This window comes from Physcomitrium patens, chromosome 11 (genome assembly GCF_059467195.1).
Source record: "Physcomitrium patens ecotype Gransden chromosome 11, ASM5946719v1, whole genome shotgun sequence".
NCBI lineage: Eukaryota > Viridiplantae > Streptophyta > Bryopsida > Funariales > Funariaceae > Physcomitrium > Physcomitrium patens.
Window position 1 is genome coordinate 13,297,244 of NC_143420.1, and position 26,761 is coordinate 13,324,004.

The following is a 26,761-nucleotide window of genomic DNA, read 5'->3' on the forward strand; positions in this document are numbered from 1 at the left end:
TCAAAAGAAGTAAAGAAAGAAAGTAAAGTTTTTTATATCAATTCTTTTTAATTTAATCTACTAGAAATTCTAACATACATCTAGATTTATCAACATATAATATGTTTTAACTGATTTTTATATACTGTAAGCATTTACAGTACAAAAACAAGTTTTCTATTACAAAAGGGGAGAGTCGACCCAATTGATTGGACCATAGTAAGAAGTAGGAGGGGGACTCTTGACAAGCATTGTATTTTCTTTTGTAGTTAAGAAGAAGTGGATGGCAGAAAAGAAGAAGATGGCAAACATGGTGTTTGAGAAAGCAAAGATAGAGACCGATTGGAAGGAATGGCAAGAGCGGCTGCAGGTAGAGGTTGCGATGTTGCAGACTAAATTAGCTTTATTAGCGAAGGAGGCCAATAATTTAGTGTGGATCAATACACCAGTTTCAACGATAACACCTTCAGAGATATGCACTGCTACGTCTTTATAAGTTGAGGTTAAATAATGTTTACGAGGACGTTGCTTAATTAAGAGTGGAGCTCTGTAGAATAAGAGAATAAATTTTGTGGTAAGTTATTGGTTGATTATTGACAACCTTGAGAATTAGACTTATGATTAGGTAGTTTTGTTAGTAATAATAGGTTGTTAGTGGAACAAATGATTAAGAATTCAAAGATTCATAACCTTTGAAATCTGTTGGCCGACGGTCTATCTTTTGGTAGGAAAAAGAGGTTGAGAAGTGAAAGATCGGGGCCTGAATGTGAGAGTCATAAGCGAGGGTAAGCTTGGTGCTACCTCTTTATTTTCTTTGCTTTTATTATTTACTTATTTAGAGTTGTGATTGAGAGAAGTATTGTTGAAACTAAGATTAGAATATTATGGAATATGACTTTGGATTGACTGTTTTGGAAAAAATTTGTGACCTTGAGAATTGAGATTATCGAATTGTGTTGTATTAAGTAAAGATATTGAATTTTGTATAATGAATTGAAAAACTGAATATAATAAGTAAGCTGGAGATCAATAATTGAATATATATAAACTACAAAGAGAATAAGTGGGAGATGAACTGATAAGAATATGGAAGTATTGTTGAATTGATATTCATAGAATGGATTATGTGTTGAATTAAAATGGAAGTAGTAAGCATTGGTGTTTTGTAGTTTGATTATTAATTTCAGATAGCTAGAGTACAGTCAATTGTGACACTAATAGACCCAATTCATATAATCAGTCTTTTTTCGTGTTCAAACCTACTTCTATTAGTTCAATTGCTTTGGTATATTGAAGCTTGAATACAACAAGAACAATACATTGAGTTTTGCTATGATCTAGTTTTAAAGGAAGAATTACCATTCAAAGTCATAATTGCCGTTGTGAGTTATTTAGATTAAGGGAGTTCTTGTAATTGCAAGACATTACAACCATTATCATTGTCTAATTTATTAACAATACTATTGGTACTTTATTCTCAATCTTATTATTCTTGATCCCTCTCACATTCTTTCTACATATAAATTCTAAAAGTTTTATTAAAAAATAGTAATGAATTATACTAAAACTTTGAGTGAAGAGAAATAGAAAGACATTTTTGGCAAGCTATATATTTTTTAATTTAAGATTTCTTTTTCTTGTTATCAATTGATATTAAAAATAAATCTAGGTCGAAGGATATATTTCGACACATCATTAAAATTTATGGATTTTGTGTAAGATTTATTTTGAACATTTCTTTGAAAATTAAATATTGAGGATTACAACTAAATATTATTGATAGTTTGTTGACGCTCCACTATTGCTTTGAAGTTGGCCTTCAAATGCATTTCAACTTGAATCAATAAATATTTAAAATACTAATTAAGAGGTTTTATTGACAATAAGTCACAAAGATAAGTACGATCATGTCAACTTAAGAAGAAACAGCTTTTATAAGGTATTTTCTAAGTTATTTTATTTTATTATCATTATCATTATTATCAACATCATTTTCTTTTTTCTTTTTTTCTTTTTGGTTCAATACAATTAATCCAGTATATATGTTTAGAAATTAAGTTATTCCTCAAATTAATAAAAATGATGTCTATACTAATAATTTATTTTACACTTACTTTTTGTTACAATGCAATGCAATGCAATGCAATAACACTACATAAAACAACAAATGAGCCATGAGAAATTTTAAGAAAATATTTTATTCTCCTCATGTTTTGAAAACAAAATAACAAGTATATTTCTACTCTTTTCAATAGTGTATTTGTGACTGTGATTTTGATGGTGAAATTTAAAGTAGAAGATTGTGTGGGTGTGTGTTGTATATATGTGAATATTTTATTAAAGTCTATTTGCACATTAGATGAAAGAGTTGACATTTTTAGATGAGCTATTTTATTTATTTATTTATTTTCACTGTGGAATACTTTCATGAACACTCCATTTTTTATAGAAGGTCCAAGTGAAGTGCTTTCAGTCTTCATTATCTGTATATATATATATATACATATATATATGATAACTTGTTCTAATGCCATTGTTTTAATCAATTCTATCATAAGAATAGGATTCTAGAAATCACTTGGAGACACAAAAACTTAAAACAAGATTTATATAAAAATACTCTTCATCCCTAAATATATAAGTTCTCTTAATGCTTTGTTTTATTTTTTATTTTTTATTTTTTTATGGTTTTTGGAAATTTAATTTCACCACAACATAGTTGTCAAATTTTTGAAAGCTGTAGTATACTTTCGAATTAATAATAATGAGTCAAATTTTACAGTGCATGTGTAAGGACCAATCTTTAAACTTGTTTTAGACATGATATTCGTAATCAATTTCATTTGTAGCTAAATGACAAATAGTAGATAATTTTTAACTAAATAAATCACAATTCCATGTGGCAGACTATACCAAAGTAATATTTATAAAGCACATGATAATAGACAGAGAAAGAGGATAACAAATATTGTATACTTTGTAACTACAACCACTTAAATTGCTTGTTTGTTTTTGCCGACATGGTTGTTATGGTATTTAGTATCTAGTCTTTTCTAACATTTCAAGATAATATTCTTATTATTAGCATCATCATTGTAGATTAATATGAAATGCTATAATTTTTTGTTCTTTGTTTATTGCATTTAAAGTGTGTGATATTGATAATTATATGACATTATAGTCTCGAATTGATGATCATCATATATCAAAACTAATAGTTTACAAAGTAAAAACTTGTTTTTGAAACAGGGACTTACATGAATATGCTGGTAAAAAGATTTGTTTAATCTTTATCTGTTTGAAAAAAAACATGTTGGTGAGTGACTACTCTGATTTTAATTTGAATTATATATACATATATTTCCTTTTACATGTTTACATTCTTGTCATTTTGCAAATATTTTACTGCTTGCAAAACATTCACAAAGTGCATGTTTTTTCAAATCTGAGGCCCTGTTGGGAATACCAATTGCTTGCCAAACTTTTCAACTTCATTTTGTTAATTTATCAATATAATTAGCACATCATCTTATTAAATTCCACCATTACTATTCACATCTCAACCACATCATATAATTGTTCATTGAGTTCTTAGCATTTGTCATTAAAATTTATCTTGATCCTACCACATCCATCTTTTCAAGGTGCACTACTTTTATGTCATCCATCTTGTCATCGGCATACTCTACTTTACTTTGACGTACAGAAATCAAAACATTTTTTTATACTTAGAATATGGATTCAAAATTAACTTACAAATTTGTTTCACATGAAAAGGGATAGGGATTTCAATTCCTGGAAAGCCCGTAATGTGTGAACCCATCTTTTTATCCACAACATCATTAAAAACACCCACATGGTCCTATACAAAAGTTTGGTTCTCGGTGAAAAGTAAAAGGAGCTCCATGCCTAACTTTTGCGATAGGAATAAAAAAAAAAAAACGCCTGTAGCTATAGCGTCGGGAAAACCCAAGCGAAGAGCGAGCAGATGCAGGATCTAAGCTTAATACGAGCAGGGAGACAGTCCGGAGGTCCACAAATGCGCTCTGTCGCCCTGACGTGGCCAACACCATGCGTGGTGGTTGAATAAGTCGGATCGAGGCTCTGCATCGAAAAGTTGTGCGGCTGTTTTTTCGCTAAAGCAACAGTAACAACGCAAGTGCCGTTTTACTTATACTCAAATATGCTGGCGGCATATTCGGAGAGCAGCAGCCCGCTCTTGGCCAACAGGCGTGAGACTCTTCTGTCACCTCCAGCCAGTTACCAACTCGTGTTGGTATTTCTGTCCACGACGCGGCTCGCCATCATGTGTAATGTGATCTGTGTTGCCCATCTCTGCCTGCTGATGACGGCCTAACTTCTGATCTGAGGAGCAGTGAGTTGCAGTGACTGGTAGGAGCCAGTTTAATTGATTGTTAATCGGTTGGAAATTGCTTGAGACTTCTGTGCTGAACTTGAGAGCATTCCTTTAAACAACTGGTACGATTTTTTTTGTTTTGTTTTGGTGTACTTGTCTTTGTTTCTTTGCAACGATGCAGCGAACGGCCAGGGACGTTGGCCGGAAGGCTCTCACCGAGATCGTCAGGCAGCGGAACCTACATGGAGTTTCGGCGCTTTGGGCGGCAATTCGTTCCTCGGCAGGAGAATTATCTTCAGGTAAGTGAAGGGAATTGTATGAAGTCATGGCTTCCGTAGACACTTCGGGTTGTTGACCAGACGTTGCGATATTTAGTAATTGCGTTTGCGACTTGAATTGAAATACGAATTTAAGGCGGAGAGATTCACATGTTGATGAGTACGTTCTTAACTACAGGAGCAGAGAGGAACACTGAAAGCCGTTTTTCGTGGTGCATTGTAGTTGATGTTTCAAAGAATAATGCTTGAATTAAATCATGTGTGAGATTTTTGTCTTTCTGCTTGAACGGTTCTCGCGAAGTGTCATTTTTATTCATTTATTTGTTTAATTATTCATTCTGTTGTCTCGAGGTCTGTCAATTCACCTTGTTAGAATTGCTTAACCGATACTCGTACTTATGAGGAATCCGTCTTTCATGAGAAGCAAATCACAGTGGTGACATGCTCTGGTAAATTGAGCGGACTGGTGCAAAGGTAAGTTCAGTGCGATATTTCCTGATAGTATTGAAAAATAATATAAATACCGGGCATTTTTTAATTAATAATTTTTGGACTTCGTTTTAAGTATTCTTCATTATTTTGAATATTTTCGACAGACCTTTGGCTGTGGCTTGGTTCTTGACTCTGGCTCAATCGAACAGGTGGAAGAGGTTTTTCATCACTCGGTGATGTTAGGAGATCTCCAGAGGGAGTTTTTATAAATTATGCGCATGGCAAGAGCACTGGACTTCCTTCAACGAAATGGAAAGACAGGCTTTCCACAACCTTCAGCATGGAGGTGCCAAAGCTGGCACATCTTGCCACCAGGACCAAGCATTCCGCTGCGCTAGCTCTTGATGATGACAAGGGCTACGACAGTTCCAGTGGCATGGACGAGTTTGTTGAGGTCGGACATATGCTTGCAGATGCGGCGCGAATAGTCGTCATGAAGTATTTCAGATCAAACTTTCAGATCATTGACAAGGAAGACTTGAGTGAGTTGCACACACATTTAAAACTTCGGTAAAAGCTTTAACAGACTTCATTATCTGAGGTTTATCCGTGTAAAATATGTCAGTGCTATTTCCGAATCGTTCTTTGAAATATACAATTTAGTGCCAGATCTTCACGCATCGGGATTGCAAAACTGTTTCCGGTATGCAGACCATGTAAGGTTTAGGCTTGTCATTCCTCTCGGCTCCTCGCCTAGACTCTTAGCACATGTCAGATTTGATCTACGTTTGATTGTCGAATTGATCAACCGCATCGTCATGTGCCCCCTAACTCTTTTTGAGCGCTTTGGACCCTTCCCAATACAAAGCTTGGAGTTACAAGATGTGGTATGTGTTCCCTGCATTCATGTTAGAGACTTTTAGATATGCCTAAAATTTTCCTGCTGACTGGCTTTGATGGTGAGCAGGTCCAGTGACAATAGCCGATCGAGAGACTGAGGCTGCGATGTGGTCTATCATATCCCGGTGTTTTCCAGATCATGCAATGTAAGTTTTTCCTTACCGATCAGAAAATCCTAGGTAGACTTCAGTTTCCTTTTTTCCCATCTTTAAACACCTTCATCCAAGCATCTAGGAGGTATGATATTGCTAACTTAAAAGCCTCGTGTAAAGATTAAAACCAAGCATGTATTAAGTTGAGATGAGAAGGAGTTTTCTGCATCTTACGTAATACGAATAACGAAGATGCAATATGTGTCTTAAGCCTATAGAGGGGATCATAATAAGAGTACTGAATGCTTGTGATCAAAAAACAAATTATTTTATGCTTCTTTAGGGATGTTTTGTGAGGGGTAGAGGGCAGGGTAGAAGCTAATAATAAGATGTGACAGATTTGGGGAAGAAGGAGGCTTGGCGATGCCTGAAGGAGGCTCTGATTATGTTTGGGTCTTAGACCCCATTGATGGCACTAAGAGCTTCATCACTGGTGACAATAATATCTTTCTTTTGTCTTTGTCTGCCTTCTCTTTGCACATTAGAATTCGAGGAAATTTAGATGATTCACGAAGCTCCGCTGAAGGCATTCCGTTCCTGAAGTTTCTCTTTCTCAACATGAGGGACGGATTCGGAGTTCAAGAACCAGACGCAAAAGGCTCGTGAGGCGCAGTATCTAATACTAAGTAAATTCAGAGCGTGCGATGTTTTTATGTCGCCCTTTTTAGTGTGGTTCAAGATAAGTTGAATGGAACAACTTCAGCAACGTCGCAAAAACTGCGGGCATTCTGAGGCGGCTATCCCTTCCACAATCTGCATAGGCTTTTGGCATAAATTATTTCACATAAATTATCACTCAAGATAATTCTCAGATTAATGTCATGCTTGGCTCATCGCCAGCATAATAACAAACAATATGAAGCTCTTAGCTCTAAAACAAGCCATTGATTTTCGTGGATGTGGGATTTCAGGGAAGCCAGTTTTCGGAACACTCATCTCTCTACTGTACAAGGACACTCCGGTACAGTGAAAATATGCTTTGTTTTGTTTTTTTAAAGAGAACCATTGTTTTTGTAACTCGTTATTTATCAGCTTGTTCTTCATTTTGGTAGGGGTATATCGCACGTAGAACCCATAAATTTTTCTTTGCAATTATCTTCACTCAGTGGTTGTCACTCATACACTAAATTGTCAGGTGCTTGGTATCATCGATCAACCTGTGCTAGGGGAGCGGTGGGTTGGAGTTCAAGGCCAAGCTACTACTCTTAATGGCCGCAGAATCAAAACACGTTCCTCTACTTCACTGCTCAAAGATGCATACTTGTAAGCATTCATTTCATATACTATTAGTGCCATTCTATATTGCATAAGTCGAAAGACAGTCTGGAAAATATGAGAAGTGTCTACTCAGCATGTCGCTAGCTGACGTCCATTTCCACCTAACATTCGTGAGGACTTTTGAGCAAGTTAGCAACGCCTAACAGATTGACATTTCGTCAGCTATGGTTAAGGCAGTTAGGTCATCCATTCAAGTCATTTTATCCAATTTCCTGGCTCACAGGTACACAACAAGTCCTCATATGTTCGCTGGGGAAACAGAAGATGCCTTTGTGCGTGTCAGGAATGAGGTATGGAACTTCACAATGTGTTAGGCCTAATATTCTATATTTAGTAATACAATGAGCTAGCGTTTTAAAATGTTGTCTGTATCTCAAGTAAGAGGATCTTTATTGAAATATGATCATATTAATTATGCATTTATTTGTTTCTCAATGGCTTATCCTATCATTTGACAGGTGAAAATTCCTTTGTATGGGTGTGATTGCTACGCTTATGGGCTGCTGTCATCTGGACATGTGGACGTGATTGTTGAACACGGATTGAAGGTATGAAGTAGCATACTGATTCTCTATTCATTGTCAATGGAGGGCAGTTTTGTACAGATTTGAACATTATTTTGAAACAGGTTTTCTTGCCTTCGGTTGGATAGTAATATCTAAGCTTGCCTTTTCTGCTCTTCTACTCAACAGCCATATGATTACTTGGCTTTAGTACCAGTGGTTGAGGGTGCTGGTGGGACGATTACGAACTGGAATGGAGAAAGTCTCAAATGGTTTCCACATATCGGTAAATTTTCTCGTCTCTACGGGGTCTGAATGATTAATATCCATTAGGTCCACTGATAATTCAAAACTTCTTTCAAACCAAACTACTAAGCATTAGAAATCACATAATCGAGTATCCTCAATGCATTGTCTTCATTAACGCATTCAATGCTCGCATTCTTTTGAAACAAATCCTGCGAGACCTTATTGAGGACACTATTTCTCAAAATATCTGAAAGTAACTGGTCATTAGCCACTAGTTTTGCAGTTATCTCGTCGACCGAAATTGAGGCATTATCTTGCATGAATTCAGATGAGTTTCTGTATGTGACATGTCGTCTTAACATGAAGTCCTTGCAACTGTTCAGGGGAACACAGTATTGGAGTTCTAGCTGCTGGAAGTAGGAGTTTACACAAGGCTGCTCTGTCTCGCTTGATTGGAGAACAATGTTAATATGCAGCGACAAACACAATCGATTATTTTAGCCAAGCAATTATTTTTAAATAGAGTACTTGCTTAGTCGAGTAGTGTAGAGCAGTGCTGATACATTCCTTCTCTTAGCATATATTGGTTTTCAATAACCTTTGTTAGTTCAGCTTCTTTAGCGTAAAATTCATCTTTTACTGGCCATAATTATGCAGATGTTAACTTCTGGTTCATCGGAAATTCGAATTCCCACCGTGGAGCATGTATAGAGTAATCGTCAATTTGCTCCGGCGAGTAACAGTGGAAAAATTCAAGCAAAAATTTATAAGGGACGTGAAGAATCTTCAACCGTATCCACATCATCCATTCATTTTCTAGAGGACGAAGTATATGCGAGTAATTTCTCTTTCAAGTTTCTCCATCTCCATAGTTGCAATTGTAAGAAGCTCGCACAACAGATTAGTAACAGTTGTGAGATTTTTTTTCATCTTATCAATTCCCATGAAACCCGTCTTGAGAAGACTTATCACTATTAATCAAACACAACCTCCATTCAATTTATTCCGTCGTTAAAAACATGAAAGTCACGATTCACACTTTGCTTCATTCAGAGGGAATCTGGAGAATGTCAATGAGTTCGAAAGAGTGGTGGAAGCAACTACACTGAACCTTCGACGTTATCTTCTGAGAATTGGGTTTCTACATGGTCAAGTCATAAGTCAAGACCGTAGTGCCCTGCTTCGCCATTTCCTGTACACTCTTCGTTCTGCCGTGTCACTCCTGTCCCCTCCCCCCCCCCCCCCCCCCCCCCCCCCTTTCAAGGATGTCCACATGTGCACTTCCTCCAGGCGAACGCCTCTTTTGACCCTTATCATATTTGACATCAGCGGAGCGCTTTTCACTGTACTGCAAAATTCTGGGAGGTGCAGTGGAATGGTCAACAAGTTCAGTGCTCTTCTCGACATCAACAAGGTTCTCATCAGCACTTGACTTGTGTTCATCAATTGGGTGTGGGTCAGTGCCGATCGTTTCCAACAAACCATATTCAAACAACCGGTGAGTCGACAGTCTGCATCTAACCTAAGATTCAACTAATCAGACAAATTAAGTGGAACCGTCAGCACTTGACAAATTTTCATGATAAAACTGTTGCTGACTGCTGATTCTTCGCTGTATGATTCAGTTCTATAACTTTCGATTCGCCACATCGGCAATTTCCTCCCACAAGGATCCCCAGATTAAGACTACATCTGGGAGTGTCAGAGGTTGGTGGTAGTATGGGGAAGTTGGATGGGTAGGAGGAACGCCATTTGGAGAATCACCACATTTATCATGGATAGTATGGAGTATAAAAAGAATACATTAATGAATTATTTCTTCCTGTGTACTGTTTTGGTCATTCTGCTGCAACGAGGTGGGAGAGGGCAGCTCCACTCAGCCTGGAGCTGCATATAGCAATACCTTTATTGTGTGCAGTAAGTGCTGTCTGAAGTACGATTTTGTTGTCACAATTTTTTTAATTAGTTAATTAATATTATTGATGTCGTGGGCATTATGGTAGGAGCAGTTTAAGTAGTTACTTTTAAAGGATTGTCATGGAAAGGTCATGAAGGACCAATTTTTCTTCTTTTATTAGTATTGTAGTTTTTGTCCATTCTGTTTCTATTTTTCTATTTTTTTGTTATTAATTGGCAACTCTTCTTCTTTATTACATAAATTATCAAACCATAAACTTGACTATCTACTATACACATTATGTTACATGCAGTATTGATAAACTGTAATAATTGAATATTGCATATATTCTATTTATTTATGTTTTTTCTTATATATCTTATAATTAATTTACATCAAATATCATTATTTTTTACGAAATTGTACAAATATTTCAATTTTTTTAGGATAAATAAAATATTTATTTTAATTTAATACTAACAACTAGCTATCCATATTGTATCTCACACTTTATATCCTTGTTCTAGTATCTTAGGTATTTGTTGAAGTTTATTATTTTTTTGGTTTCTCTATCATGTTTTGTTTGAAGAATTTATACTTTGTGATATATATTACGTATATGCCCTATACCATCTACAATACTAGTTAATAAAAAATTACAAAACTACAATATATTTTTTTGTTTATTTAAAATAAATAAATAAATAATACTTATTTTTATATTCTTTAAAAATATAATATAATATCTCCAGTGTAGTTTTATTTTCATGTGTTTCTCATAAGTGATTTGTATATTGTGTTGTGTTCACAAATGTAATCAACTTATTAACACCCATTATTATAAAAATCATGCATTTTAAAACATTCTTTGCAACCTATAAAATAAATATAATATATATAAAATATTTTTTATTAACTAATATCATCTATTGCACAAAATAAAATAAAAATAAAATAAATCATTAGAGATTATTAATTGTTTGAATTGGCATGTTTAAGACAAGATAGAAATCATCCTTATAAAGGCTCCACAAACTAAGTTGTTTATTTCGAACTTGATGGCCATGTAGTGCTGCCAACCTTATGGTCTTTATTAATTAATAAAATTCAATTAAATTCAATTAATTATTTAAAACTAATATTATTAATTATAACACATAAAATATAATTAGTTTTCAAATTTTTGATTAATTATGAGAGCTTTTTTTTTGGAGGATTATTTATTGAAAACAATATAATATATATGTATATATATACAGATACAAAAATGTACAATAATACAAATATTTGTCTTTTCACAATACTTATAGAACTATTGCAAGTAGTGTGAAATAATTTATTATTCTTTTATTAACTTTCTAAATAAAAAAATAACTTATTAATATATTATTATATTAAATAAAATACATTAAAAATTTATTTTGATTTTTTTATAAGATATAAACTTTAGGTTATAAAACTCTTAATATATATATATATATATATATATATATATATGATACTTTTATGTATTATACTTAAATTTGTTTTAATATTCTTATAAATTTATCTTTTTTATTTTTAAAATTCTAAAGTAAGTAAAAAACAAAACTAGATCACAAACAAACAAAGAATCAAATTTTTAAAGTATATATTTTGTACAAAACTTAATATAATACAATTCTATTATATAAATTATAGCAATCTTACAAATACTTTATTTTAAAATATTTTTGCTTAATACTTGTGTATTTTATAATGAACTTCATATACTAGATAAATATCATTGTATATGGGATGTTGTTGGTAATAATAAAGAAAATTAATGTATTAAAAAGTATGTAGCATTTCTGAAGAATTTCATGAATAAAATTGTAATTTAAAAGAAAAAGCTAATTTTTTTCTTACTTTAAAAGTATCACAAATTATCTAAATCTAAAAGCGTAATTTTTTTACAAGGATGTGACATTTAAGTACAAGCAATTAGATTACATAAGCATAGAAACACAATTAGAATAGAAATTCAAAAATAAAAACAAAAATAAAAGTAAGACAAATATACACTAAAAGATTAATTAAGAAAATTTAAGTATTTTAGTTAATTTTTAATTAAGTACATAGTATGCTAATTTCAAAAATTTAGAAATATAATTCTTTTCAAAAAATATGATAAATAAATATTTTATTATTTATATTTCTTTTTTCTTTAATTTTAAAAATAATAATATAATAATCTATTATTTATTAAATTATATATATATACATATATATGATAAATTATATTAATTAAATTATTTATTTTATCAAAAAAGTTAAGATACAAAAATCACAAAGTTTTATAATAGTGTAAAGATCATCTAAAACATTTTGATCTAATTCCTTAAAGAAACTACATATCATTAATATACAACAAGAAACTCAATTTGATATACTTTAAAGCATATATATATATAGATAGATATATATTCAAAATATCATGTGTTTTTGGTTATGTCCTATATGTATTTATGTCTTAAGGCTTCCAAGACCTTTTGTAATAGATGCTCATATTTTTTAGACAATAGATCTAAATGTAAATAAATAGAAATAAATCGGATAAGTAATATTTTCTTTAAGAAGTTTTGAGGAAGTTTCTTAACTACTTATTATGTTTTTGGAATTCAATAAATATGCTATGTGGCTATTAAAACTTATTTTATAAGTTTCTCTTTTGACAGAGTTACATTTGAAGCAACCTACAACTTGATGTTTAGATTTATAAGCCTTGCGGTTCTAAAAAAGCTTCCACAAGGCCTTCTTGGTAGTTGGTATATATAGAAGTTAGACTAAAGTCTTAACAACATCTTTTTTGTATTTCAAATTTTGATTCAAGATTATCTAGATTCTTTGTAATGGACATTAGCCATTCTAGTTTCTTTTTGTCTTATATTTATATCTTATTTGTTTATTTTCTCTGTAAGTGATACTGGAGTGTATTGTCTTTTCAAAGATATGTCATGATTCATGTTCTTAACATCTTAAAATTTTCTTTTAAACATATTCATGTCATATCTTATTCTAACTTTAATATACTAAAAATAAATATTAAAACATATATTATCTAATATTATAGTTCTAATTTTTTTTGATTATCTAATCAAATTAAATATTGTCAAAGATTATTATTTTTAAAATTTATTGATAATTTTTTTAAAGTAATATATTATTAAAGATATTATATTATTAATTAAGGATTTTAAAAAATTACTTTAAATGGTTATATAAAATTATTATTAGTTTATAAAATATTTTGATTAATATATATATATATATATATATATATATATTATTCTATCTCTATCTATTGTCCTCTATGTTAAGTTCTTTAATTACTTCATGTAATTGTTCCATATTAGTTGTTGATATTTATGCCTCAACAAATGCATCAATTATATAACTCTCAATATCTCCACAACACTTAAAATTTTATGTAATAATTGTAGTTGTAATCAAAAATTTATTTATTTGGCTCAATTAAAGATGAATATTTATAAAGAAGTTGTCCAATCACTACAACATAAAATTTCTATATGTCTCTCTATTCTAATAGTTCTTTGTACTATACTTGCACTTGTTCAAGCTTCACTTGACTTCGCTGATTTTTATCCTAGACTATTTATAAGATAGCATGGTGTAGCGTTTGAACTCTAATACCAATACATTGAGCAATCCACCATACAAGCATCTCCATCAATGTTGCTAGTGACTTCACAATGTCCACAAAAGTTCTCTATATTGACATCTTCTATGTTGCCATCTTCATGTTATTGAATGTTGATGTAGCAACTTTTATCAATGGTGAAGTTTTGAGTAAGAAGATGTTGGAAACTTAGATGCTCAAACCAGAAGAGTGTTGATATATATGCTGGCATCTTGTTGTCTTGATAGTTCTAACAAAAGTTATGTGATTCTCTAACAATCACTCCTAAGACTAGATTAAGGGATTACACTTATTCCAATAGATAAATAGATTAGGAATCTTAACTGACAGATTTAGCATAATCTCATCTAGTTGTTAGTTTTGTCTTTGTTAGTTTTGTCTTTGATGCCTACCTTTACTAGACCTCTCTCATGATAAATTGGTTGCTCCCTCTTTGTCTCTTTACCTTTGTTCAGTCTAAGTCACCATTTTTTGTAACATGAAACTAAATCAGATGATTAGCCAAACTTTTACATCCTTCAAGTTCTCAAAATGTTGTATTTGAATACTACTCTTGCCAGTTCTATTACACCCTCCCAAACATGAGGACCTAATAGACGTTCCTTACAGAGGATACAGAGACATCGATATTGGAATGCACTGACGCTAAAACAATGAGATTGCCCTGCACGTGCCACCACAAATTGACTATGCTTGTGGAATGAAGCATGGACATGGTTCGATCGACTGCAAACTTGCTAATATGGTTCATATTACTGGACAATGGAGTATATACAGTTGATATTGTACGTCATGACGGGCACATACAAATTCAGTCCTTCATTATGAAAATAGTAGGATTAGAGGATAAACCCCAATGCATAGAAACCTCGCTGGACTACATGGCGATGCAAAGAGTGAAGTCGTTCACCTGAACAGACGCAAAATTCTCCAGAGTAGACCTTTCCATTACAACAATTTCGCATCTGCAGTGCAAACCATTCGCCCAGCTTCATAAACCCCAGGCAACGAAATCGTCATGTACCACTATAGCAGCACTTGCCCACCCATTGAAACTGTGCTATGCTTACAACCGAGCAAAGAATAGAGCTATCTCATGCTCCTCTTCGAACTAGATGACCTGACGAGTGTGACGAATACTCCGAAATTCATAAGAATTCGCCATACTCTTGCGAAAAATTAGCAGGATTGCAGAGCACCAGTGTCAAAGCTTTCAATTTGAAATGCTTGGACCTTTTACTGTGACCTGCCATTCTGCAGTAACCAAGATATGAGTTCGAAATCATTGGCATAATCTCACATCTGTCAATCAAATAATTCCACGAGATCTCGAGGAATGAGGAACGTAACGCTAGCTATCTGCAATCGAAGATCCGGTAGTGATGGTTCACAAATCAACGAAGCAACACTTTCTCTTCGTTAGAATCTGTATAGGCTTCATCAAGTTATAAGGAAATTGGTCTTCACAACCCTGTGCTTCGTTTTCAGGTCCATCTTGAACTGGATTTAAAAAAATTAGAGTGTAGTATTATATTCATGTCTGTGGACATGATTTCTATCTTCATTCATCCATTCAGAAATGGTGCTGAAGGTAGGAGCTTTTCTCATATAGCCCGGCAAGTGCGGATTGTTCTGTTTGCGGTGAGGATTCGTAACTCAGAAATTGAAAACTTGGTGCTGGCGGAGTCACTCGGAATTGGGCTTGGTAGCTGAACAATGCTCGTAAGGGTTCACAGTACAGTCTCCACTTCAAGTCTTCGTTTCTCGACTTTTACCTAAGATTGTGGGCGTCCGAGCCATTTAGCTTGCGAGTATTTGCTTGCCGTGACGTTGCTTCGTCTGGTGAAGTCTGAAATCTGCTTTCGTCCGCACAACAGCTGCTAGTGTCCGTGATTTCACCCATTGCTTGAGTCCACTGATTTGCAATGTTTTGGTAAGAGATTCTTTCTTGTGTGAGAAATTTTAGATACAATTTGAAACAGCACTAGTTACAATGCAGCTCCTTTCATCCTACCTTAGTGCTGCAGCTCCTCTTCGACATATCCCGGTGGGTTCAATCTCTCCCAGCTCCTTGACCCAATTCCGAACAGCTGGGGGACGATCATGTGGTATTAAGCTTTTCTCCTCAAGATGGAGACGTGACTTTGCGGGAAGGAAGAGACTCTATGCGCAGTCTCAGGAAGGTGTAGACCGCGAGACACTCAATTTAACCGACCTACGCAACTTACAATCATCTTCACGTACTCCAGAGCCCGAGCCCCTTCCATACTATGCTGGCGTATCCGAAGAAGAAATCCGGGAGGCTCTGTTGTTCGAACAAGGTAACCTCAACTGCCCCTTTGATTTGATTCCATTTCCCGGACTTCTCTTGAATCAACAATTGATTTTGTTTAGGTCTGAAACCCTAGAGGCTGTTCTCGACGTGGTGGGAAGGTTTCGTTTAGCTTTTCTTAGCCTACATGCATCTCTTCATGTTGTGCTGTGATGCACCTCTTGTTCAAACCGTGTAATGTCCGACGACTACTTTAAGCAGATATGCCCTTGGACACCTGCAGGAGATGGTGACAAAGGTCCTCGATTGGAAGAAGCAGCTCGGGCGGAAGACAGCGACGCGGTTGCAGCAGCACAAGTATATGAAAGAACCTTACCCATCCCCATCAACAGAGGCAATGGGGAAACCATAGTCAGCATGCTCACCGTCTTCGGGGGGCTGCTTGATAGACCATTTGGGAGCGGGGCCATGGTAGCAGGTGCAGGCAGCGCTGTGATTGAAAGAGCACAAATTGAGATTGAGAAACTCAAGGCGGACGACAAAGTTAATGAGCAACTTCTTTTTGAAGTTATTCGTGTCATTCGGTTGCTGGATATGGACATGAAGCTTATCAGTGCAGCTCAGAAGGAGTCGACGTTACTGGAACGGCTTGATTCAGCTAGGAAGCATTGCCAAGAAGCTATCCAACTCGCTAACATATTATAGGTAGTTATAGATCTTGATAATTCTTCAGCTGCAGTACTCATAATCACCTACAGCCTCATCTTTTGTCATGATCTACTGTAGTGTTTATTACACCTCCTACCTTGGACATGGTGCACATCAAACCCGTTTCATAAATCCATACAAGTTCTCATCTTCTTCATAAAATTAATCTTCAACCTCGAATCCTTATCAAACCCTGAAGCCTATACCGTTGAAAATTCTGTGCACGAGACTTATACCGTATGTAGGCGATACGATCCAGAGCACCTACAGAATCAAGAGCAGAAATGAGGCACACAAAACAGCTAAGTTGTGAAATATTTCCAGCAAACTGCCTGGGCCAAATACCCTCCCTGCAAGGTGCAAACATTCTTCTCACATCTGGATGATAATCCAAATTATAAGGTGACGTTGAGGCTTGCGAAACCTGACAATGGGATACGCCTCATTTCATCCATAAGATGAACGTACATAGTTGACATCTAACTTTCAAGATAGGTTTGATCCACGCTTGCCTCTGCATTGAGATTTGGATGAGGCTGTAGCTTCGAAGACCTTGAATGCGCACACTCAATTGCTTCAACTGTTGAGTGCTCATCAGCACACTGATTGTAGGCCAATTTTTGACGATTCTGCTCTTGTCAACAGTACCAGTACTGCTTAATTTTGAGATTTTTCTATCGATGACAATCTCACACAGATAGCGAAGAAACAGATTTTGTAGACGTTCGGAGGAGTTCGAACTGGTGGACAGGAACTGATCACGTTACTTCATTCGCTGAACTTTTAGGACCATACATTGATGTCCATTTGATCTTTGCAGAGATTCTTGCAGCTTGCAAATTCTTCCCGAACGTCTTCTAGTGGTACCCTGGAGCTTCGGAAGTTTGCGGAGGATAGGGAGTAGACTCCGCGCAGATGATTTACGTCCGCAGGGCAAACTATTGGGACAAAATTTTTGTGAAGTGATAATAGTCGTGTGGTGTAGTGTTGAATTTGTGAATCCTGAATTTCTGCCCGAAATGGCTGTCGTTGCCGGTGCAACTGTAGGCTGCTACCACAGCTATGGCGGCAAGGTTTCTTCAGGTGTTGTACTCAACAGACGCCTTTCACTCCTTTCTGCCAATTTTGCTCCGAGTCTTAATAGATATTCTAGAAGGAATGCTCCATCTACAGGAGTGCTAAGAGTAGCAGCGACGGCTGAGTTGGTTACAGCGAGTGAACTTTACACCAAAGCCTCCCAGATACCCGATTTTCTCTATTCCATATCTGAGGAGATATCCGATGGGCCTATTGAACTTCCTCCAGAGTTGTTGGATCCCTTGGCCATACCCGAAGCCTCCCCATTGCAAGTCGCTGCAAGTGTGGTCCTCACAGGGCTCATTACGGTGCTTCTGATCCGCTCCCTTCGACGCCGCTCGAAGAAGGCAAAAGAAACCAGGTTCCGCTCTACCGGAGAAATCAAGGAGGATGCACGCAAATCGGCAATGGCATTGCTAAACAAAGCACCAGAAGTCGAAACTCCTCCTCCAAGCGCTCTCCAGACCTTCTCTGGCGCCGTAGTCGCCGGCTTCATTGCTCTCGTGCTGTATAAGTTCACCGTCACCGTGGAAGGGAGCTTCACCGGCAAGGCTGTTTCTATGAACTACTCCATCCGCAACTTGACCATCACCGTCCGCACCATCGTCACGGGATTGTGCTACTTGGCTACTTTCGTCTTCGCCGCGAACTCCCTTGGCCTTACCCTGCTTTCCCTTCAGCTAGCTCTTGGCATCGGTGGACCCGAGGACACTAAACCTAAAACTAGCGACTCCGAATCAGACCTAGAGAAGAAGCCAGACGACGAATCTTCGTAATTGAGCGAACTCTAACAGCTTGCATGTTTCATGTCCTTCCAATCCTTAACCTTAGAATTTTTTTACAATTTTCCTGTAGAATGCAGAATGCTGTCGGCCTTGTACATGATTTTGCCAGATATGAGTGATTGTCGACAGAGTTTCTCTGCGACTTGTAGAATTGATCTTGTCGTGCATTAAGTGCAAGCGATCACTGAGCAGCTTAGCAATGAAAGCGTCTTGGTGTACGTAATCAGCCTGAAGTACTATTTTATCCAGCTGATTGTTTGCTACTTGCTCTTCTTTACTTTCTTCTTCGTTGTGAACTAGAGATTCAATGTTTCGCTCTTCAAAGTAGACACATCCCTCGCACGTTTGAGCAGTGAAATTGTTCAGTGACAGTAAAACTATTCTTCAGGAAGTTGCACTTCTCGTGATTATAGTAACACTGTCTGCCGTATCCCTCACAGTTGCCAATACACACTTGTGACAACAACGTCGAAGCAAGCATTTCAATGGTTGCATCCGCGGCCATGAACGACTAGCATCGCCATAGCTCACTCAACGGGGACACAGCAGCATCAAGCAGCAAGACAACAACAATTCTAGTGCCAACTATCTCCTTTCATACTCTCATCTTAAACATGTTTACGCAGCCATTGCTGTGTCGCAAGATCAAATTCACATACATCAATGTTGTTGACCTCATCAAAAACCATGTGTGGATTGCAAATACGTATACATGTTGAAATTGATTTCTAAACTCTAGAACTGTGATAACAGTAAATTCAGAACAAAGCTTAAACTAAATTAGTGGATAATTACAAGGCATCCATCCAGACAATGGGGGTATCCAGATGGTACAAAGTGGATAAACAAAATTTTGAAATAATGATTTTTTGAAAGTATCATGTTGATGAAATTTGTGCGGACATCGATACTTTCAGTGACTCGTTAATTACATGCATAAGAATTTACAAATAACTCAAGCTCTAACACTGAGTTAAAAGAGGAATTAAAAGAAGAGATAAAAAAAAAATAGAGTTTTTTTTAATATAATTTTTTTGCAAAATGTATTTTATTATAATAATATACATTAAGATAAGTTAGTTGTATTTATTGGTGTTTTGAATTTTCATTTTCAAAAATTAGGCAACCGCTCGTTTGCCCGCCCTCGAGCAAGGAAGCAGCGTTCTCTATGTTCCCGAACGCTCCCACTATGCGTGTTGAATTCTACCTTAATTCGGAAACCCTAATTTCATTTCCTTCCGTGAATTGGCCGAAGTGGTTGAATTCGTCTTGATTCGCAAGGAATTCTGCGATTCTGGGAATGAATTTGATCCTCTAAAGAAGTTGAAGTGTTCCATTGCGTAACATTTGCGTGAAGTTTTGACGGTCTTATCGAACGGTGTTATGATAATCAAACTACGGCTATGGCGAGCGTCCTCGTGAAATTTTGCCCAATCTAGGATACAAGCACAAGTAGTCAGGGGAATAGCGCATATAGTTTAGTTGGCGTGGTGATTCGTAGTTTTGGTTCAGCAGGGAGATCGATGGAGGGTGAAGTCTTGGAGCAGTTCATCTTCGAGAGGCGGTGCGTTCTGAAGGTGTTATTGAGGAAGACGACCTTGGGGAGGAATAACACCATCTGGTCTTGTAGTAGTGGCGGTGTCACAGAATAACATATCGTTAGATTGTTTTGTTTGCACTCAATTGAGCTACAATTTTTGTTAGAAAAATAATTTGAAGTCGGCCACGATGGGGAGAAGTAAGTGATTCAAATTACGCCTGCTTTGTTCTCTACGTCATGGTTCTTTTGGCTTCTACAGGCACCTGAGGATAGAATACTGTCATGTAGAGTATCTAAGTGGAAGGGGATTTATTGAATGTTTATCTGAGTACTACTTGCCAACAAAGTATGTGCAACTTTGCAGGATATTATTGGAACTTGTTAAGAGGGGGTGCTCGCATGTATGAGTGTGGCTATTTGTTTTGAGTGTGTTTTTGACGGTATCTTTGCTTGTGGTTTTCGTAACTATGATTATGTTGTGCAGGTCGGCTGCAACGCAAAGTTGCTCGGGGAGATGAGTATGCTGGAGATGGCTACGATTCACTGAGCTCTTTGTCCTCCGATGTACGCTGGTCAGACGGCAACCCTAATGTGTTAGAAGAAACACAATCTAACAATTCTGGACTCGAAGGATGCTTGGATGCCTTGTATGAGAAAAGGTATCTATCACCTCCTTAAGGTGTTAATCACTTCGTTATGGCGAATGTAGACATGAGAAGTGCTTACTGTGGTACGAACTGAAAATATTTCGCTGAAATCACTCAACTGAAATATTTGAGATGTGGCGACGTGAAGGGCTGCAAAAAGGGAAGCAGGTCTGAAGGGCCTCATTCGAATTATGTCACGAGAGGTTCTGTCTAACTACATCGCAGACAAGTAAGTTAAATTGCAGTTTGAGTACTCATTTTTTACTGCTGTTGTGAAGTGCTGATTTATGATTGCAGCAATTTTTTACCCTTGGATGTATTATTCGGTTACAACGTCCCGTGTATTGTGATAGTAGCCAGCATGTTTGTTGAAGGTTCCTTGTGGAAGTCGTGTTTATATGTTTGGTTTCCAGGTATGAGACTTTATCACATCAGATTCTTGCCTGCATGAAAAAGGGAGGATCATCAGAGATCGCATTAGCAGCTCGAGCATTAGGTACATTTTTAATCTTGTTAGATTTATGATTAGCTGCTGAATTTTGTTATGTATGATGCATAATCTACAAATGTTGCTTCACATTTGCTCACTGCTTAGGTTCTTCTCTACAAGGCTTTGACATGCGATCATTGATAGACTTGGTATTTGACTATTTTAAGCGGGGATCCTACTGTTGGTCAGGGTAGCTCGAGAATGCTTGAAGCCTTTCTATTTGTATGGCTGTTCCCAGCAATAGTAGGTGTGTTAGATCAACGTCTGCAGTTGGTATGTTGCTTACGCATCGACAGTTCTTTTATTATTGTATCATGTGTTTGTGATATTCAACTTCGAGAATGGCTGTTGTCAGGGTTGTTGGTTTTGACACTTGGGGCTGGCGATGCAACTCTGAGAGTGAAAGAACAAGTTGAACCGTATCTTCTGAAAGTTGCCAATCTGGCATCTTCTTCTAATGCAAGGATATCTGTAAGTATTTTATCTTTCTGGACCTGCCACGTTTCATGCGTGCAATCTTTTTCCCTCATGGGTAGGTTATGATTTATCTTACGTCGATTGAGCAGGCCTTGGATGCAGTGGCGATCGTAACTTTTGTTTGCAATGTCGCTCGAGATACCCGTGATATGATGGGGTTTCTATGGCAAATAGTTTGCCCTACCAACGACGAGGCAGATCAGGTATTTCTATTGCGACGAGCACCTCCAGAATGGATCGCCTCAACATAGGGAGCATTAGTTAGGCTTACATAAATGTGCAGATTCTTCACTGTCAATTTTGGAGATTGAGTGCTAGTAAATCATAATTGCTATGTTATTTTGCTCAGCTTGGACGGGTCTGCAGGACAGGGTTCATTAGTAGCATTGTTCTGAGACTGATGATAAAATCTCTTGACCTACTCTATGCCTTGGAACTCCTATCTGGGATCGGAGTTTCTAATTTATTCTACAATGGTGCAGAAACTGAAGCTTCAAAAGCCGCCGGAGGCCGTAAAATTTGCTGCGCTGTCAGGATGGACCCTCCTGTTGTCTAGCTTACCTCCCTACCTAGTTTCCGAATCGCTTGTGGTCTCGTAAGTTTGTTCATGTTCACGTCGTTCTGTTTGATAATTATCCTTACAGCTTGGTTCGTGTTTGTTGTTAGGTGGGGGAAGTAAGTGGAATGGTATTTGAAATGCCTCTTCACACGATTGTGGAGGTCATGTCAAACATCATATCCTGGGGTGTGTGTGTGTGTTTGTGGTTGTGGCTACGGGTTTGCTTTGAGTTTGCCCTTACGGACATGGTCCAGGGTAGCTTGGTGCAAGCAATGCACTGAGCATCTGTACCCCCACGTAAGTGGATTTGGATTTGATAGTGTCTGTTAGTAGAATCAGATTAATCATGCGTATTATTCCTCTCATTTCAGGTGTCTCCCTGTTTTATCTTCGTTATTGCAAAGTTCGGACCTTGCAGTGCGTAAAGCAGCAGGTGACGCAGCTGCCACGCTTTACGAGGCATCTCCTGAATGCACTGAGATAAGCAATGACAGCTCAGGGACTTCAGTTGGCGACGTTGGAAGCACCGAGCAGTTGTTGACTCAGTCTGACCCCCTTAAAGATGTGACAAAAGAACAAATGTTGCATGAGATGAAAAACTTGTCAGTTGGCAGCACCACAAAATGGCAGACTCGAAAAGAGCGGGTTGCTTACCGCAAGTCATTTCGGCAGATGCTTACAACACTGGAAGTAAGTTAATATCGGTGCGAGACACTCCGCTGCAGTGTTGCTCAATTAGTATTTTCCATGTTCTTGTTTCAGAATGCGTATTCATGCTCCCATGAATCATTCAAATAGTGTTCCTAGGATTTGTCGCAATGATGTCACTGAGGTCAAAATCCAACTAAAATTTGTTGATGACCCTTCAGAGATGTGGGGTTATACTATAAAAAGTACTGCTGGGAGAATTAACTTTATTTTTACTTGATTCTGTGCTCTTCCTGTTTGTGTCGTTCAGGATGGAGTGCCTCGTGAAGTGAAAGTGAAAGTCCCAAAATGCAAGGTGTTGACTATTAAAACATGGAATGACACTGTGCAGGTGAATTGCTCCTCTCGTAACTTCCTGCCTTTTTGTCTTTTGTTTTAATAAAATTGTAGTTACGATAGGTGGGCTTGCGGTAAGTTGGCTATCATTTGGTCTTAGATGATGTTGTTGTCGTACATACGTTGTGTTAATGACCTTGGGTCCGTAGGAGTGACCAACTGTGGGCTTGAATGAATTTGCAGATGAATGGGCTTAAGCGTTACTTGGGTGATGCAGGATTTAATGCACACATGCAGGTCTCCTTCTGTCTTTATTAGATCATTCTTGTGCTTGCTTTTGATGAAATCTCACAAAACTTCTTTCTGGAAGTCATTTCATACCTTGAAGGAGAAATCTGACGAGTGTTATTGTGGCATAGTTCCATTGTGGATGCTCGAACTTGCTGTGTAGAGTAAATGTTTAAGTTGAAACATGAACAGCGAAGGGGTAAAGTCGATTACTTGAGCATTACCTCAGTTGTCTGGAAAGATTCCCAATTGTGTAGCGTGTATACAAGTTGTCAACTAATTTTGGATCTTCGCATTCTCTAATTCTGAGGTTGTATACTTTGAAAAAGTAGTACACTTTGAAGTAGTTCTATATTCGTCCCCTTTTCATGAGTATCTAAGGCGTGCTTTCTGGACGGGTCTAGTTACAGTGTTGTCATTTGACTTTGGAAAGATTGGTTCATGATCAGAGCAATATCCTTCTGCACGAGATATTTGATGTGGAATTGGAGGAGAAGCGGGTGCGCGTCTGTGATCTGCAGCTGAACCCTACAGAAAAGGTACCACTAGAACCATATGTGGAAGTGCAGTCAAAAAGTACAGATTGATCTTGAAAAGTTCTCCATGAGACTTGGTTTTGGCAGTGACCACGATAGTTCATTTCAGTGTCAAGATTACATCTTAGGTTTGTATAGCTAGCATGAAACGATTGTTGTGACCTACTGATTGTGAGGCTTGGGTGGATCTCTTGGTATGTTCTTGGGAACAGAGAATGTTGTTTTCACCAAATTCAATGGCTTGCAAGGCTCGCACAAAACAATTGAACCGCACACGTCTTTCAAACCAGGTGACTCTTTTGCTTCCACCTCTGCCTTGCATCTTATGAGCTTCTTGTTGGCCTCGAGGGTGTTTTCACCAAGATACTGCAAGCATGGTGCTGTAGAAAAGGTGTCATCAGGTGGAAAACAGTGCTTTTTCATTACCGCTGCTATGGTGATGGACAGGATTTGTGGCACTGAATGTATGCGGGACTGGTTTTTCAGATTGAAAAAGCGGCCTCCTTCAACATCAACGGCTACGAGAGTGATTAAATGATTCGTTACATGGATTCTTTTACTGGTTCATTCATTGTTGTTCCCCCAATTCATTCTCCACCATGCCATTTAGTTAGGAATTTGTTTTCAACAGTTCAAACCCAGAGCTGATAGAGTTGTGAAGGGCTATTGAGCTACGTGGTCCATTTGGGTATTTGTAACATCTGGATTGTCTTGTCGTTTCTTACCTCACTCAAATACGTAGAGGTTAGATCAGTCTGATATAGTGTATGTGCTCAAGCAGTTTTCAAGGCTGACTAGCTTCATATTCTTCAGCATTTGTATTCAAAATCAAATAATATGGTTAAATGTCAATGCATGCTTTTAGATTCCATAAAACTTGGATTGCTGTATTCCTCACAAGATAGTTATACCGTGGCTTGGATTGTATCTCTCTCTGGTACACCTTCTCATATCCACCCAAAAGCTTCAACATGACAGTTTCATGCCTGTACTTCTTTTACAATAATCCAGGTTCATAACTTCACATGTTTACTCTACTATTTCTGTTTCTCAGGCGCAAGTTTTAGTACTGGAATGCCCATTCTTTACTGCTTATCCAGAGTTGAATACTGCAAACATCGCAAGACCTGTACTGTGCGAAGCAACCATTCTCTGGTAGTGAGGAATTTGTGTTGTAATAGATATTTCTTCTGTAACTAGGTATAGTTTTAGGGTTATTATTCAAATGAAACATCGAAAATGTAGATAAATAATTATCGAAAATCTTTTCTCAATAAGCTATCTGGTAAGTTATCTTACTAGTTTTTAGTTGAGTTTTGAATATTTAACAATATTGATTCTACATTTTTTTCATTAATTCAATTGTGTCTTTAGTAATTTGTTGTCCAACTATATATTTTAGTTTTAGTGGTTATTGATTGAAATTTTGAGATTACACTTCAAATTAGTTTCATTCTTTTATAAATCATTCTATATTTTGAGAAATATCATAAAAAAGATAAGTCTAATGAATTAAGGTCAAACAAAATATTAAACATGTATTATTAATTGCTACTATGATAATTGAACATCCTACTTATTTAGTGAAATTTGTACATAATAATGATTATGTTTTTTTAATGCAAAAAATATAGATGTATATATATATATATATATATATATATATACACACATGCTTTAATCACCAAAATTTAATTATCCAATGTAAGAAATCTTAGAAACACTACTTATGAGGTTACAAACAATTATAAAATTACAAGTAATTATCTTTTGAAACTCATTGGTAAAAATTATGAAGCTATATATATACATATAATCTGAACATGTCATTTGCAACATATATTATTATTATTATTATTATTATTATTATTCTTTTTAAAATAATTATAGTCCTATACTATTTTTTTTAAATAATCTAAAACTTTAATATATAACTTAAAATAATAATTGTGACTACTATAAAATTAAATAAATAAAACCTATTTGTATTTAAAGTAAATGTGTTTTGTATAGAATATTAGTTGTATTCACCTTATTATTAAGCTTTTTGAGCAAACTTTAAATGACACAAATTATCAATGTTTTTGTGTTGAAACTAAATACAATGGTTAAAAAATAAAAATAAACGTAGAAGTCCAATTAAAACAACTGGGGCTTAGAACTTTTTGTTTGGTGAAGAAAGGTTGTCATTTAGAAGTATGAATCTTTATAGTATGAATCTTTACACATGTATCAAATCACTCTTTAATTTTAATTTTAAAGATGGTAGTTGAATACTTGATTGTGACATTTATAACCAGCATAAAAATTTATAAATTAGTATATTTAATATATATATATATATATTATTATTATTATTATTATTTAATATATATATATATTATATATATATATTTATATAATACATATATATATATATTATATATATATATATATACATTATATATTATATATATATATTATACATACATATATATATTATATATATATATTATACATACATATATATATTATATATATATATATTTAATATATATATATATATTATATTATTATTATTTAATATATATATATATATTATTTTTTTATTAATATATATATATATATATAATAAAAAAATGTATTTTCCATGTTCTTGTTTCAAATAATTGTAAAGAATTAAATTAAATTATTTTAAATTCACACTATATAATA

At 35.8% G+C, this 26,761-nt stretch overlaps 4 protein-coding genes across 11 annotated transcripts; all 4 read left to right on the forward strand.

The window, feature by feature from the left end:
• The first annotated feature begins 722 nt into the window (after window positions 1-722).
• LOC112288452 (bifunctional phosphatase IMPL2, chloroplastic) lies at window positions 723-9,153 on the forward strand. Of its 7 annotated transcripts, none has more exons than XM_073537141.2 (14): window positions 723-1,445; window positions 1,649-1,918; window positions 2,886-3,011; window positions 3,229-3,295; window positions 3,757-4,635; window positions 5,256-5,588; window positions 6,014-6,092; window positions 6,437-6,531; window positions 7,010-7,059; window positions 7,234-7,361; window positions 7,600-7,666; window positions 7,835-7,924; window positions 8,069-8,165; window positions 8,512-9,153. In XM_073537141.2, the coding sequence occupies exons 5-14, from the start codon at window positions 4,512-4,514 to the stop codon at window positions 8,595-8,597; spliced, it is 1,149 nt and encodes a 382-aa protein (XP_073393242.1). In that variant the 5' UTR covers window positions 723-1,445; window positions 1,649-1,918; window positions 2,886-3,011; window positions 3,229-3,295; window positions 3,757-4,511; the 3' UTR covers window positions 8,598-9,153. The 7 variants fall into 7 exon arrangements, with proteins under 7 accessions (XP_073393242.1, XP_090110485.1, XP_090110483.1 ...); XM_090254359.1 differs by having other exon boundaries at window positions 1,649-1,694; window positions 1,867-1,918; window positions 2,886-3,295; XM_090254357.1 differs by having other exon boundaries at window positions 1,649-3,011.
• A 6,195-nt stretch (window positions 9,154-15,348) lies between these two features.
• LOC112288879 (uncharacterized) lies at window positions 15,349-16,846 on the forward strand. Its single transcript, XM_024533573.3, has 2 exons — window positions 15,349-16,025; window positions 16,260-16,846. The coding sequence occupies exons 1-2, from the start codon at window positions 15,698-15,700 to the stop codon at window positions 16,679-16,681; spliced, it is 750 nt and encodes a 249-aa protein (XP_024389341.1). The 5' UTR covers window positions 15,349-15,697; the 3' UTR covers window positions 16,682-16,846.
• Window positions 16,847-17,191: 345 nt separating this feature from the next.
• LOC112288878 (uncharacterized) lies at window positions 17,192-18,809 on the forward strand. The gene has a single exon (XM_024533571.3). The coding sequence runs from the start codon at window positions 17,704-17,706 to the stop codon at window positions 18,535-18,537; it is 834 nt and encodes a 277-aa protein (XP_024389339.1). The 5' UTR covers window positions 17,192-17,703; the 3' UTR covers window positions 18,538-18,809.
• A 972-nt stretch (window positions 18,810-19,781) lies between these two features.
• LOC112289070 (uncharacterized) lies at window positions 19,782-24,943 on the forward strand. Of its 2 annotated transcripts, none has more exons than XM_024534022.3 (13): window positions 19,782-20,284; window positions 20,571-20,745; window positions 20,882-20,962; window positions 21,147-21,229; window positions 21,579-21,694; window positions 21,790-21,903; window positions 22,183-22,295; window positions 22,631-22,949; window positions 23,218-23,298; window positions 23,487-23,540; window positions 23,981-24,070; window positions 24,280-24,357; window positions 24,554-24,943. In XM_024534022.3, exons 1-13 carry the CDS (start codon window positions 20,275-20,277, stop codon window positions 24,599-24,601), a joined length of 1,362 nt encoding a protein of 453 aa, XP_024389790.1. In that variant the 5' UTR covers window positions 19,782-20,274; the 3' UTR covers window positions 24,602-24,943. The 2 variants fall into 2 exon arrangements, with proteins under 2 accessions (XP_024389790.1, XP_090110482.1); XM_090254356.1 differs by having other exon boundaries at window positions 19,784-20,284; window positions 24,515-24,943.
• Window positions 24,944-26,761: the final 1,818 nt, after the last annotated feature.

Bases quoted from the DNA above. Each gene is read 5' to 3' on its own strand.
- LOC112288878 (XM_024533571.3), top strand. From the start codon at position 17,704: ATGGCTGTCGTTGCCGGTGCAACTGTAGGCTGCTACCACAGCTATGGC.
- LOC112288452 (XM_090254357.1), top strand. From the start codon at position 4,512: ATGCAGCGAACGGCCAGGGACGTTGGCCGGAAGGCTCTCACCGAGATC. The intron at 7,060-7,233 runs GTACAGTGAAAA...CTAAATTGTCAG, and splicing joins TACTGTACAAGGACACTCCG to GTGCTTGGTATCATCGATCA. The intron at 8,166-8,511 runs GTAAATTTTCTC...GCAACTGTTCAG, and splicing joins CAAATGGTTTCCACATATCG to GGGAACACAGTATTGGAGTT.
- LOC112289070 (XM_024534022.3), top strand. The intron at 22,950-23,217 runs GTAAGTTAATAT...TGTGTCGTTCAG, and splicing joins AGATGCTTACAACACTGGAA to GATGGAGTGCCTCGTGAAGT. The intron at 24,358-24,553 runs GTGACTCTTTTG...CTGGTTTTTCAG, and splicing joins GCACACGTCTTTCAAACCAG to ATTGAAAAAGCGGCCTCCTT.
- LOC112288879 (XM_024533573.3), top strand. From the start codon at position 15,698: ATGCAGCTCCTTTCATCCTACCTTAGTGCTGCAGCTCCTCTTCGACAT. The intron at 16,026-16,259 runs GTAACCTCAACT...GGACACCTGCAG, and splicing joins GGCTCTGTTGTTCGAACAAG to GAGATGGTGACAAAGGTCCT.